The sequence below is a fragment of the Chelmon rostratus genome, chromosome 2, assembly GCF_017976325.1.
Source record: "Chelmon rostratus isolate fCheRos1 chromosome 2, fCheRos1.pri, whole genome shotgun sequence".
NCBI classification, from domain to species: domain Eukaryota; kingdom Metazoa; phylum Chordata; class Actinopteri; order Chaetodontiformes; family Chaetodontidae; genus Chelmon; species Chelmon rostratus.
Window position 1 is genome coordinate 15,493,302 of NC_055659.1, and position 14,602 is coordinate 15,507,903.

At 41.8% G+C, this 14,602-nt stretch overlaps 1 protein-coding gene across 1 annotated transcript; it reads left to right on the forward strand.

Moving 5' to 3' along the window:
- The first annotated feature begins 1,491 nt into the window (after positions 1–1,491).
- Positions 1,492–13,359, forward strand: LOC121617102 (myosin heavy chain, fast skeletal muscle). Its single transcript, XM_041952137.1, has 41 exons — positions 1,492–1,505; positions 1,712–1,758; positions 2,197–2,412; positions 2,820–2,963; positions 3,045–3,201; positions 3,439–3,466; positions 3,618–3,729; positions 3,865–3,957; positions 4,037–4,100; positions 4,190–4,288; positions 4,381–4,484; positions 4,581–4,719; positions 4,819–4,937; positions 5,072–5,221; positions 5,306–5,476; positions 5,565–5,871; positions 5,961–6,031; positions 6,115–6,202; positions 6,323–6,440; positions 6,528–6,651; positions 6,759–6,895; positions 7,001–7,256; positions 7,356–7,598; positions 7,687–7,863; positions 8,167–8,312; positions 8,408–8,498; positions 8,585–8,974; positions 9,055–9,181; positions 9,616–9,734; positions 9,829–10,025; positions 10,111–10,294; positions 10,378–10,543; positions 10,680–10,804; positions 11,115–11,423; positions 11,526–11,729; positions 11,813–11,938; positions 12,112–12,282; positions 12,378–12,482; positions 12,576–12,671; positions 12,852–12,983; positions 13,230–13,359. The coding sequence occupies exons 3-41, from the start codon at positions 2,209–2,211 to the stop codon at positions 13,248–13,250; spliced, it is 5,814 nt and encodes a 1,937-aa protein (XP_041808071.1). The 5' UTR covers positions 1,492–1,505; positions 1,712–1,758; positions 2,197–2,208; the 3' UTR covers positions 13,251–13,359.
- The last annotated feature ends 1,243 nt before the right edge of the window (positions 13,360–14,602 follow it).

The following is a 14,602-nucleotide window of genomic DNA, read 5'->3' on the forward strand; positions in this document are numbered from 1 at the left end:
ATATCTGCATATAACTACATCATACAGTAGTGTGTTATAAACTGTTCATTAAATGTTTCTATACAGCTTATGAATGCTAAATAGGGTTGCTGATGTTTATAAAGATCTAAGTCACGCAAAAATGTTACTTTCTAACTCAAAGAGTGTGTGTCAGGGATGGTGTGCGTAATTTGATCACATTTACTCAAACATAGGCCCTGCTCCAAGATTGCCATCATCAGTTGTTATAATGAAATAATTAGACGCTTTGACAGGCATTGTTGCTATGCAAAGTGGCACACTCATCTCATTTTAGGAGGTTTTCATGTTCTAACACTGTGCTGGCAGGATGCCAGGCTGCACTTTTTGGATGAACGTGTTGTAAAATACTGTGATTCTGTGAGATCTTTATTTGCAGCAAATGGAAATTTTGAGAAGACTGACATAACTGTACATAAAGTGCTTTGTGGTGGTCTCTTTTGTCAAAGGAACTTCAAAGTAAATGCCAAAGTAAAAATTTGTTTGACAAGTTGTTTTTCACAGGATGCAAATGTCATGTTTTGCCAGATACATAAATATCTCAACAGAGGAAATTAAAGCGCTATAAATATAAATAGAGTATTGTTCTTCATTCTATTGTCCTTCCTCCCTGCAGAACAAATCTAATTAAGTTTGGGATTTCATAAAACGCAGAGCTCAGCGAGTGTTTCTGCCATCATGAGGTATCATCATTTCCACAGGTTCTTAGATTAGCAACTGTTAGGCCCAATCCTGCTCCTTTGTCACAGGAAAGACTTGCAAGGCTTCTGCAACAAAATACCAGTGACATATGAGAGCTTCTCCACGGCTAAAGTCGGATCCTCTGCAGTGCCAAGATGCATTAAGGAGATTATCGTAAAGTCCAAAACAATGTCTGAACTTCAGTAACCAATACGCCTGCCAGAACAATATTTACACAAGATAAAAAAAATGTTGCATTGTAAGTGTCTTGATCTTTTTATACACTTTCAAATCTCTAGTCTCTAGTGAAAGAGCTCGCAATGACACAAATGTTTTATGTACTGTAGCTCATAAGGACATTGTGGTTTCTATTTAATATTCTATTTCAATCAAACACACGGATCAATATTCTTGTGGATGTCGGTGGATGACAGTTTGTTTTCACTGATAAAGATGAGTTAACCTGGTGATGCTGGCAGCAAGGAGCTTTTGCAATTTGTACACACTAATAAACCATTCAACACCAACAGTCTTTGTATTTATTACAATATTGTATCTTGCGTTTTCTTGTTTAAATTGTTCTCACTATATAAATTCTCCCTGCGTAAAGCAGTGATTGTGAAAGTGACTTTCATCTGTGATAAACAAAAGATGCCAGATATCAGATTAGAGGCAAAAATACTCAAGCAGAGAGTGTAAAAGTGCATGACCAAATAAAGCAAGTCAAGTCTGCTGAGTGGACACTGATCTCTCTATATAAGAAGGGAGGCTGGACACCCCCAAGGACTGACAGGCGACCAGTCAAGGTGAGTGTGTTGCAGTCTTTTATTAGCAGGAGGAAAACCAGCAGCTTAATGAACAATGCAGGGCATGAGCACTTATTGCTCCGCACCATAAAGTGAATGCAGAAGTGTCGTGTTTATGCCAGGACTCCAGTGTGCAGTAAGTTCATTTTTAATATTATATAGATGAATTATGGTTAATAATTGAATTTGTTTCTTTCATTCTTCAGAACCCTCATTAAACCATCAATATCTTCTTCTGAGGGGAGGGAAAAAGGTACCACCTTTTCATTTGGTCTAAAGACATTATTGAATCAATAGCAGATTTGTGCATCTCACTCCAGTAATGATGTCTGCACCATGAAATAGAAAAAACAATCACTTTTCCTTAGCGTTATTGTGGTTTACATTGTATAACATCTTATACTAAACAGTGGTCATGTAAGAAGTCATGGCATGAACAAAGATAATATACAGTCAACAGAGATGTCACTTGGTTGCTACAAATCGTAAATTTAACCTACTCATTAACTTTACATGAAACATAAACAAGTAAAATACAGCATTGTCAATTTTTCTCTGTTCTTCATTTGACATTTATCACATTAACAACTTTTAACTTTGGTTCAATAGTGAAGTGCCATCATGAGTTGCAGATGAAGCACAAATGATGACTGAAATGAATGACTGCTGTCCTGTTTTTACTCACGTGCAGTAAAGGGTCACCATGAGCACGGACGCAGAGATGGAGTGTTTTGGCCCGGCGGCCGTTTACCTCCGGAAGCCAGAGAGAGAGAGAATTGAAGCTCAGAACACTCCCTTTGATGCTAAAACAGCGTACTTTGTGACTGAGGCCACGGAGATGTACCTCAAGGGGAAACTTACCAAGAGGGAGGGCGGCAAAGCCACCGTGGACACTCTCTGTGGAAAGGTGAGAAGAATGGCAGTGGAATAAAACAACAGTTTTATCATCTGAATGAATTTATAGCTCAACTTCACAGTGAAAACTGCTTATGTACAAACACAAGTCAGTGTGACAGACTGTGTGCTTCTCTGTGTGATGTGTGCTTTCTCTGTTTCAATCTAAGGAAGACATGTCATTTTAGAAAAGACTGGCATAACAGTGCATAAAGTACATGTCATGTGATGGCACAACCTGTGTTCAGCACTATATTTTCTCTGTAATAACCTTAAAGGGAATGGTAGATAGATTTTAAATATGCTTTTATAAATCATGACCTGTGGCTCTAATACAAATAGTGAAGACTGACCAGCTCACTCTCATCATCAATCTACTGTCAAAACTGAAGTCCTGTGTTGTTTCTGTCCCTGTAACAGACGATCACTGTAAAAGATACTGAAGTGTTCCCCATGAACCCTCCAAAGTTCGATAAGATTGAGGACATGGCCATGATGACCCACCTCAGTGAGCCCGCCGTGCTGTATAACCTCAAAGAGCGCTATGCAGCATGGATGATCTACGTGAGTTTGACCTTCTTTCACGTCAGTAGATAAAACCATAGAGGAAGACGTGTGGTTGGTAAAAATCCTCTGTCTCCACAGACCTACTCGGGGCTGTTCTGCGTCACTGTGAACCCCTACAAGTGGCTCCCAGTGTACGACTCAGTGGTTGTAGCAGGATACAGAGGCAAAAAGAGGATTGAGGCTCCACCCCACATCTTCTCCATCTCTGATAACGCATATCAGTTCATGCTTACTGGTGTGTAAGAAATTTACAGGTTAATAAGTGTGAACCCAGGGTCAAGAATAACTGTACAGTGTGCATCAAATGTTTTGAACTTAAAAAACTTGTTTTTATACTTTTTAAATATTTTGACATTATAAGATATCATAACCCCACATCATTGTACAGTTGTAGCGTTGTTGGATCTAATGAACATAAATTGAAACTTAAAACCGTGAAAATAACATGAAAATGTTACTTTTTTTTTTACAGACCGCGAGAATCAGTCTATCCTTATCACGTAAGTTTGCAATAATTTTACAGGTAATCCTGAAATCAAAGCAACTGCATGTCAGACAAGGGTTTCGACACACTATTTATATGTGTGTGTGTTTGTGTGTGTGTGTGTGTGTGTGTGTGTGTGTGTGCATGACCTGTTTTTATGTTCAAAGAGGAGAATCCGGAGCAGGAAAGACTGTCAACACCAAGCGTGTCATCCAGTACTTTGCGACAATCGCAGTGTCTGGAGGAAAGAAAGCAGAGCCCGTTCCTGGAAAAATGCAGGTAAATGAACATTTGTGTTTGGAGGAAAAAGTGTAAATAAAGCTGACATTAACATACTGAATGTGATCATGGACTCTCAGCTACGAGGCATTCATTTTTGTTTTCTCTTGGATTTCTCCTATTTTCTGAATGAAGGGGTCGCTGGAGGATCAAATCATTGCAGCCAACCCCCTTCTGGAGGCCTATGGTAATGCCAAGACTGTGAGGAATGACAACTCATCCCGCTTTGTAAGTGTTTGTTAACCTAAGTTAACAATATCAGAATGCACATGGTTATCAGTCTAATCTACAGTCTTCTTTTGAATAGGGTAAATTCATCAGAATCCATTTTGCAACAACTGGAAAGCTGGCCTCAGCAGACATTGAAACATGTAAGGCTACAGATGACAAAGCTCAGTTTGTTGTTGTACCTTCAGTTCATTGAACAGGATTGACTGGTGTCTAACTGTGTGATCGACAGATCTGCTGGAGAAGTCTCGAGTGACGTTCCAGCTGTCTGCTGAAAGGAGCTACCACATCTTCTATCAGCTTATGACAGGCCACAAGCCGGAGCTGATAGGTAAGATGTTCGAGTGAGTTCTAAAGGTCACTCATTACTCCAGATTATATATTTGCTCACAAGAATGAACCACGTGTGCTTTCTTTTCTCAGAGGCTCTCCTCATCACCACCAACCCGTATGACTATCACATGATCAGTCAGGGTGAAATCACTGTCAAGAGCATCAATGACGTTGAAGAGTTCATTGCCACTGATGTAAGAAAATGATCAAATCTGTACCCTAAAATAAAACTATTAATTTAGGAATGTTTGAATTTGTTTCCTGAGAGCTTCTGACTTTTCTTTCAATAGACTGCGATTGACATCCTGGGCTTCACTGCAGAAGAGAAGATAAGCATGTACAAGCTGACCGGAGCTGTGATGCATCACGGAAACATGAAGTTCAAGCAGAAGCAGCGTGAAGAGCAGGCTGAGCCTGATGGCACTGAGGGTGTGTTGCACTTTTTTTGGGGGGGTTTATTAACAGCAGAACTCCTGAAAAAAAATTGAATCTTCTGTATTCTCTCCAAAATTGCATCTCTCTTTTCAGTTGCTGATAAAATCTCATACCTCATGGGTCTGAACTCAGCTGACCTACTGAAGGCTCTGTGTTACCCAAGGGTGAAGGTCGGAAATGAGTTTGTGACTAAGGGCCAGACTGTGCCTCAGGTAAAATGTTACATACAGTCCTGTGGATCATAACTCTGTAGCCTGTTTAACTCCTGAAAACTTTCAGTCTTTTTATCGTTAATTCTTACAACAATGCTAATAATGTTTTATCATTGTTGTATCTGTAACACCAGGTCAACAATTCCGTCATGGCTCTCTGCAAGTCTGTCTATGAGAAAATGTTCTTGTGGATGGTCGTCAGAATTAACGAGATGTTGGACACAAAGCAGCCCCGAAACTTTTTCATCGGTGTGCTCGACATTGCTGGATTTGAAATCTTCGATGTAAGTTTGGTGATACAGTTTCTCTTAAATTTGGCTTGTTACAAACAAATATTCATTTACCCCTCGTTCCTCTTTTGACAACAGTTCAACAGCTTGGAGCAGCTGTGCATCAACTTCACCAATGAGAAACTGCAACAGTTTTTCAACCACCACATGTTTGTGCTGGAGCAAGAAGAGTACAAGAAAGAGGGAATCGAGTGGGAGTTCATTGACTTTGGTATGGACTTGGCTGCCTGCATTGAGCTGATTGAAAAGGTGAGACACATGCTCTGCTCCATGTTCACAAACGCAGAAAACTCTAAGATGACTTGACAGCTTGTAAATAATCATTTCATCCTTACAGCCAATGGGCATCTTCTCCATCCTTGAAGAGGAGTGCATGTTCCCCAAGGCTACAGATGTCACCTTCAAGAACAAACTGTATGACCAGCATCTTGGTAAATCCAAGTCCTTTGAGAAGCCAAAGCCAGCCAAGGGCAAAGCTGAGGCTCACTTTTCTCTGGTCCATTACGCTGGCACTGTTGATTACAACATCAATGGATGGCTCGACAAAAACAAGGACCCTCTGAACGACTCAGTGGTTCAGCTCTACCAGAAGTCTTCAGTCAAACTGCTATCCTTCCTGTATGCATCTCACGCCTCAGCAGAAGGTAATTGCTGTTTCCTGTCTCTATATTATGATACATTAAAAATTGCGTTGAATATAATAATTTTAATGTAATTGTTGTTCCCCTGACAGCTGAGGGTGGTGGCAAGAAAGGTGGCAAGAAGAAGGGTGGTTCCTTCCAGACTGTGTCTGCATTGTTCAGGGTAAGATAAGTACAAGTGACTTTCATACTTCATTGAATTAATTTAATGCCTTTTAGTAATGTATTGTCCTTTTAATTCTTCAGGAGAATTTGGGCAAGCTGATGACAAATTTGAGGAGCACACATCCTCATTTTGTGCGCTGTCTGATTCCCAACGAATCAAAGACACCAGGTACATGATCTTTGTCTTAGTGCCGATGGTCAATAAAGTTGAAATTAGAGTTATAGAAAATTTCATTTGACAACTTTGTGTACAATTTTACAAATCATGTCACAAAAAAATGTATCACAGGTCTCATGGAGAACTTCCTGGTCATCCACCAGCTGAGGTGTAACGGTGTGCTGGAAGGTATCAGGATCTGCAGGAAAGGTTTCCCCAGCAGAATCCTCTACGGTGACTTCAAGCAGAGGTAGCAGACATATTATCTTGACCGCCATTGAATTGTGTTTATTATCTTCAAGCTGGTGTGTCTAACTGAATGAAATCTTTCTTTTAGATACAAAGTATTGAATGCTAGTGTCATCCCTGAGGGACAGTTCATTGACAACAAGAAGGCCTCAGAGAAACTGCTGGGATCCATCGATGTGGACCACTCTCAGTACAAGTTTGGCCACACCAAGGTAGAGTGAGAAACGCTTCCTTACACAGGGCTGTTTCCAAAGAGGTATAAGACAAACTACCATCAATAATTCCTGACTTAAAAACGATTGTAATTATTGCCACTCAGGTGTTCTTCAAAGCCGGTCTGCTGGGAACTCTGGAGGAGATGAGAGATGAGAAACTGGCTGAGCTGGTCACAATGACTCAGGCTCTCTGCAGAGGTTACCTCATGAGGAGAGAGTTTGTCAAGATGATGGAAAGGAGGTACTGTGTGTCTGTTATTGATGTTGTCTTAATTTTGTTTTTGCTGTCTCTAACTTTATTTATTCTAGAAAGATTTTCAAACTCAATTCTTTTTGTTTTTGTCAGAGAGGCCATTTACTCCATCCAGTACAACATCCGCTCATTCATGAACGTCAAAACATGGCCATGGATGAAGCTCTACTTCAAGATTAAGCCTCTGCTAAAGAGCGCAGAGACTGAAAAAGAGATGGCGCAAATGAAAGAGGACTTTGAAAAGACCAAAGAGGATCTGTCAAAGGCTCTGGCTAAGAAGAAAGAACTGGAGGAGAAGATGGTTTCTCTGCTGCAGGAGAAGAACGACCTGTTGTTGCAAGTGCAGTCTGTAAGCTGGATCATCACACTGCTTGTGCATGTCTGCTAAATATCCTGCATCAAATGACTGATTTGGCATTGACGTGAACTTGTTTGCTTTGACTTTTAGGAAAGTGAAAACCTGAGTGATGCAGAGGAACGGTGTGAGGGGCTCATTAAAGCAAAAATCCAGCTTGAAGCCAAACTCAAAGAGACGGCTGAGAGACTGGAGGATGAGGAAGAAGTCAATGCTGAGCTGACGGCAAAGAAGAGGAAGCTGGAGGACGAGTGCTCCGAGCTGAAGAAAGACATTGATGACTTGGAGCTCACCCTGGCCAAAGTGGAAAAGGAGAAGCATGCCACTGAGAACAAGGTCACAAGACAAGCTTTTTATCTTGTGTTTTTACTTCAGAGTAGATTACAAATGTGTTGTTAATTCAAAGTGCTGTAAACTTTTATAGGTCAAAAACCTTACTGAGGAAATGGCTTCTCAAGATGAGACCATTGCCAAGTTGTCCAAAGAGAAGAAAGCCCTCCAAGAGGCCCATCAGCAGACCCTAGATGACCTGCAGGCAGAGGAAGACAAAGTCAACACTCTGACGAAGGCCAAGACCAAGCTGGAGCAGCAAGTGGACGATGTGAGTTATTTACATTTTAAAGCAAAAGTTAAACTTAAGAATCAGAAAATGAACGATTTGGTGATACAAGTGGTTACTACGGCAACAACAAGTACAATTTGTATTAGAGGTCCCAGAGTAAAAAGTAAACCCTGAAGCTGTTATCAACAAGATGAAACTATGTTGGATTACATGTGTGCCTCATACAGCCAAGAAATAGCTTTTGCATAAAGAAAAGACAACCGTCAAGATCATGCATAACTGAGTTTGATTTTCTGAAAATCTGTAAAATTATGATTTTAATTTCATCTATTTTGTTCATAGCTTGAAGGTTCTCTGGAGCAAGAAAAGAAGCTCCGTATGGATCTCGAGCGTGCCAAAAGGAAGCTTGAAGGAGACTTGAAACTGGCCCAGGAATCCATAATGGACCTGGAGAATGACAAGCAGCAGTCTGATGAGAAAATAAAGAAGTAAGAACTACTTGACACGTGCTTGAAGTCAATAATTTCATGAAAGGCCACCTGAACCCAACTTTAATATGCTGAACTGATCCCGTCCCATACAGGAAGGACTTTGAGATTAGCCAGTTCCTGAGTAAGATCGAGGACGAGCAGTCTCTTGGAATCCAGCTACAGAAAAAGATAAAGGAACTTCAGGTAAGCGCAAGCCTGAGTTGACAGCAATAGGAACACTGAAATATCTTAAACGCTTTTCAGATTAACTCAACAACTGTATGTTCCAGGCTCGTATTGAGGAGCTGGAGGAGGAGATTGAGGCTGAGCGGGCTGCTCGGGCAAAGGTGGAGAAGCAGAGGTCTGATCTCTCCAGGGAACTTGAGGAGATCAGCGAGAGGCTGGAAGAAGCCGGCGGAGCGACATCTGCTCAGATCGAGATGAACAAGAAGCGCGAGGCCGAGTTTCAGAAGCTGCGTCGTGACCTGGAAGAGTCCACCCTGCAGCACGAGGCCACCGCTGCAGCTCTCCGCAAGAAGCAGGCTGACAGCGTAGCAGAGCTGGGAGAACAGATTGATAACCTCCAGAGAGTCAAACAGAAGCTGGAGAAAGAGAAAAGCGAGTACAAGATGGAGATCGATGACCTCTCCAGCAACATGGAGGCTGTCGCCAAATCAAAGGTTGCGAGTGCTGAAGTTTCATACAGGGAGCAAAAAATAATGGTCATATTTTCATACTAATACATGTTTTCTTTTTCCAGTCAAACCTTGAAAAGATGTGCAGGACATTAGAAGATCAGCTGAGTGAGCTCAAATCCAAGAATGATGAAAATGTCCGTCAGCTCAACGACATGAGTGCACATAGAGCAAGACTTCAAACTGAAAATGGTATGAATATCATGGTTTGGGGGGTTCATTATTCTTTCCACTCTGAACCAGATCTCCATAATATTCATTATTTAGCCACGTCACTATTCTCTGCGGTAATAATACTCAAGTCTCCTGTATGAGGCTGAATGCTAACAGCAGCAACATCGTAAACAAACTAATTCAGGTAACACTTGAATTAGTTCAATTACCTCCTTTTGTTTATCTCCTATTTTAACAAGCCAAGTCCATTGCCTTCATTCTCTTCTCCCTAAATTTGAGATTTGCACACATCAGCACCAGCATACAAATCTGCAGATATATCTCTGTTCACTGTGATGGCCCAAGAGCAAAATCTTTCTTGCATGATAATGTGAACACTGATTATACGGTATTAAGTCACCTAATTCAGTTTTGTTCTGATGTGCATTAAGTCCATTAATATCTTTGAATAGGTGAATGTACGCGTCAGCTGGAGGAGAAAGAAGCTCTTGTTTCTCAGCTGACAAGAGGCAAGCAGGCCTACACTCAGCAGATTGAGGAGCTGAAGAGGCACATCGAGGAGGAAGTTAAGGTAACAGTCTATGAAATCAGCAGGATAATCACAGAGGAAAAGGCCACCAGACGACTGGCATCAAATATTAATCAGGCACTCATTTGCATTATAGGCCAAGAACGCCCTGGCTCATGCTGTTCAGTCAGCTCGTCATGACTGCGACCTGCTCAGAGAGCAGTATGAGGAGGAGCAGGAGGCCAAAGCTGAGCTGCAGCGTGGAATGTCCAAGGCCAACAGCGAGGTGGCTCAGTGGAGAAGCAAATATGAGACTGATGCCATTCAGCGCACTGAGGAGCTGGAGGAGGCTAAGTAATGAACAGTCCTGAAATCACAGTTTCCATGTGCTTAGATCCTGCAAATCATCATAAAACCTGTTTACTGAATGTTTCAACAGGAAAAAGCTTGCCCAGCGTCTTCAGGATGCAGAGGAATCCATCGAGGCTGTGAATGCAAAATGCTCCTCTCTGGAAAAGACAAAACAGAGACTGCAGGGTGAAGTGGAAGACCTGATGATCGATGTGGAGAGAGCTAATGCTCTGGCTGCTACCCTCGACAAGAAGCAGAGGAACTTTGACAAGGTTAGATATTTTTCTATAAACATACAGGTTTGACTGGAAACATGAGGTGACAAAAAACACTCAAGTGTTTGTTGTACTTTCAGGTTCTTGCAGAGTGGAAACAGAAGTATGAGGAGAGCCAGGCAGAGCTGGAGGGGGCTCAGAAGGAGGCTCGCTCTCTCAGCACTGAAATGTTCAAGCTGAAAAATTCATATGAGGAAGCTCTGGACCACCTGGAGACCCTGAAGAGAGAGAACAAGAACCTGCAACGTAAGACAGTTCATTCCCAAACAGATTTGCACTCCCAACACCAAGTCAGTGTGTTTGAAGTATCTCTCTTACTCTATGTTTTTTTTTGCATAGCTGAATATTCTAAAATTCATATCTTACAAATCTGCTCCAACAGAGGAGATTTCAGACCTGAGTGAACAACTTGGCGAGACCGGTAAGACGATTCATGAGCTTGAGAAAGGAAAGAAGACCGTGGAAGGTGAGAAGACAGAGATCCAGACTGCTCTGGAGGAGGCAGAGGTAAAACTGAATCATCATATCAGTCATTACAGCTCAGAGTCACAGTGGTGGCAGAACTAGCTTGCTCAAATCATTCAGCTGTTGTAGAAAGCGGGGGATTTATTGGCCAGATTCACATAAGAACATGAAGTATAGATACAAAATATAAACTACTGAAAAAATAAAAAAGTTGTATTCCTTTATTCTTGTGAAGGTGTTGGACATGACCCCTCGGTGCTATTTTTCTTCGCTATGACTCAGCCTCGGTTTCTGTATTTTTAATGAAAGAACTCATTCCTGCCCTAGTTAATAAAGGTCACACTTTTTGCAGGCTACCCTGGAGCATGAGGAATCCAAGATTCTCCGTATTCAGCTTGAACTCACCCAGGTCAAGAGTGAAATTGACAGAAAACTTGCAGAGAAGGACGAGGAGATTGAGCAGATCAAGAGGAACAGCCAGAGAGTGATTGAATCCATGCAGAGCACTTTGGATGCTGAGGTCAGGAGCAGGAACGATGCCCTGAGAGTCAAGAAGAAGATGGAGGGAGACCTCAATGAGATGGAGATTCAGCTGAGCCATGCCAACCGCCAGGCGGCTGAGGCCCAGAAACAGCTGAGGAACGTGCAGGGACAGCTTAAGGTTGGCCATAAAGATGCAGCTTATAAATATGACCAAAAATACAGCCACGTGGTCCAAACATATGTACATTTCTAAATGGAATTTGTATTGTCTTGAATTCAGGATGCCCAGCTACACCTTGATGAAGCTATCAGAGGCCAGGAAGACATGAAGGAGCAGGTTGCCATGGTGGAGCGCAGGAACAACCTGATGCTGGCTGAGATCGAGGAGCTCAGAGCTGCACTGGAGCAGACGGAGAGGAGCCGCAAAGTGGCCGAGCAGGAGCTGGTTGATGCCAGCGAGCGTGTGGGGCTGCTGCACTCTCAGGTAGATAAAGATCCAAATACTGACATGTGAAACACATGACAACACAAAAAGACAGCATTTAATCCCAACTATTATTTGATTAGAATACCAGCCTCATCAACACCAAGAAGAAGCTGGAGGCTGATCTTGTCCAGATCCAAGGTGAAGTGGAAGATTCTGTCCAGGAAGCGAGAAATGCTGAAGAAAAGGCCAAGAAGGCCATCACTGATGTGAGTCAGCCCAACATATTCCTATGAAACTGAACACAAAGCATAGTACATAATATGTCAGTGCATAACATCATACTTCAGTTTCATTTTTCCTCAATTTTCAGTGCTCTGCAGTTAAAACATTAGATTGTAATTACTTACACTCAACAAAACCATACTCTTCAACATTTCAGGCTGCCATGATGGCTGAAGAGCTGAAGAAGGAGCAGGACACCAGCGCTCATTTGGAGAGGATGAAGAAGAACCTGGAGGTGACGGTGAAGGACCTGCAGCACCGCCTTGATGAAGCTGAGAATCTGGCCATGAAGGGCGGCAAGAAGCAGCTCCAGAAACTGGAGGCTAGGGTAAAGATGACTTGATTGCAAAATCTGATTTCAGCTTCTCTTTTAATGTTAAAATCTTGCCCTTCCAGTAATAATACACATTGTTCATATTTCAGGTGCGTGAGCTTGAGGCAGAGGTAGAATCTGAGCAGAGACGAGGAGCAGATGCTATCAAAGGTGTTCGTAAATATGAGAGAAGAGTGAAGGAGCTCACCTATCAGGTTGGAATGGCTTTTATTCCCTATTGATTGGTACAGCTCTGACGCAAAGGTGCAAATGAATGCATTTCAATCATGAAATTATGTTCACTGCAGACTGAGGAGGACAAGAAGAATGTGATCAGACTTCAGGATCTGGTGGACAAGCTGCAGCTGAAAGTGAAGGCCTACAAGAGACAGGCTGAGGAGGCTGTGAGTCACAAACTTGTCATAACTTTGTCAGTGTGTCAAATAAAGTCGCACAACAATACATAGAAACAGAAAAAATGCGACCCCACCCTTATGTTTGTAAAATGTTTGACAGTAAAAACATCACCAGAATCAGTAAATCTCTGTATCCTCAGTCTTGATGAATGTTGAATTTCCTCACAGGAGGAGCAGGCCAACACTCACCTGTCCAGGTACAGGAAGGTGCAGCACGAGATGGAGGAAGCTCAGGAGCGTGCTGACATCGCTGAGTCTCAGGTCAACAAGCTGAGAGCAAAGAGCCGGGAAATCGGAAAAGTAAGTAATACATAAAATGTAGTGAGCTGCTGTAATCGGTTAAGTCTTACAACACAAGCTAATGTTTGTCTGCAGGATTTCACATGCATCAGTATGCTGCTGTGACTGTTCATTTTCATTCATTCTGAAAGTTAAAGCTACATACATGCTGCCTGACAATAGGTTTTCTCTGCATAAGTCTTTCATCAGTTTTCAGTTTCAGTTTGTCATTCATTATTAATTCTCTCCATTTTCTGTCTTTTTTAGGCAAAGGAGGCTGAAGAATAATCTGCAACCTCTTTGAGGGACCCAAGTGAGAATCATAAAATATGATTTTTCGTTGAACTGCTCTCACTAAATATTGTAGATCTATATTAAATAAATTTTGTTGCCAGTCTGCTGCCTGTTACCTTTTCTTTGCACAACAAAAACAAAAGTACTACCGCTTGGTTTATAGAAGAGAAAAGAAGTGCTGGTTGGATCTCTGGATACACTTGACTGAAAACAGTGTTGTAGTAAAAGTAGTAGTAGTAGTAGTAGTTTGGGTGTCTGGGATCTAAACTTACCACTGACTTACCAACCAGCTGTACAGCAAAAACTGCAGAAACAGAAACTTCACATAAATATGGCGATGTACCCAAACATTACTCACAATCAGAATCACTTGGCATTTTGGTAAATATGCTTATTTGCTCTCATGCTCAGAGTTAGGCCGATATCAATCTTATGTCTGTGTTTTAAATATGAAGCAACACCCGGCTAGCTTATCTTACGCTAGCAGGGGGAAAAAGGCTAGCCTGGCTCTGCCAACTGTGACAAAATCTCTACCAGCACCTCTAACGCTTACAAATTAACACGCTACATCTAATTTGTTTAACTGGCATAAAAAAAAAACAAAGTGTAAAAACGACACACTGTTGTTTTATGGAGGTTATATACCTGAGGCTGTGACTATTTCCTGGCAAGGCGTAGTTACTTCCTGGAATCATGTTGTTGTCATTGAGGTTGCCAATCAACCAGGCAAGACTCTCAGTAGGACAGCAAATAGCTGGGTTTCCCTCAATGTTGAACTGTTTCTTTCAAATGTGCTCTGACACACAGCAGTTTCTCTATTTTAAGTTTTGCTTTCATCTTTACCTCAAGACGTTTTATAGCAATGCATTTAAGATAAACATCACCATTGTATATATCATATACCTGCACAGGGTTTCTCTCACCTTGACTGCTGGGCAGGTCTACCTGCAATGAAGTGTTCATCCTGCAAAGCAGTGAAAACACATCACATTCTCATGGCACAGACCTCAGCTGTAATAGACTTAGTCAGTGAATGCAACATTTTTAAAGACGATCATGTACGCAGATCGTGGGTCAGGTGAAGTGTGTGTGTGTTTCATTTGTTGCATCACTTCTCTTCCTGACAGCAGAGAAGAAAAATAACTTCCTACTTAATCGGTAAATCCTTTGGGGTAAAGCAGCCATCCGGTACCATGTGTTTCCTCTAAGGGGAGATGTTTCATTAACATTGTGACAAATGACAGCTGCCTTTCTGCCACCACGGATCTCAGTGCATCTGTTTGTCCCTAAAAGACTTGACTTTATAATGCAATGTTATTGTCTTACTGCACACACAGTTGGGCATT

Bases quoted from the DNA above. Each gene is read 5' to 3' on its own strand.
- LOC121617102 (XM_041952137.1), top strand. From the start codon at position 2,209: ATGAGCACGGACGCAGAGATGGAGTGTTTTGGCCCGGCGGCCGTTTAC. The intron at 2,413-2,819 runs GTGAGAAGAATG...TCCCTGTAACAG, and splicing joins TGGACACTCTCTGTGGAAAG to ACGATCACTGTAAAAGATAC. The intron at 8,975-9,054 runs GTTGCGAGTGCT...TTCTTTTTCCAG, and splicing joins AGGCTGTCGCCAAATCAAAG to TCAAACCTTGAAAAGATGTG.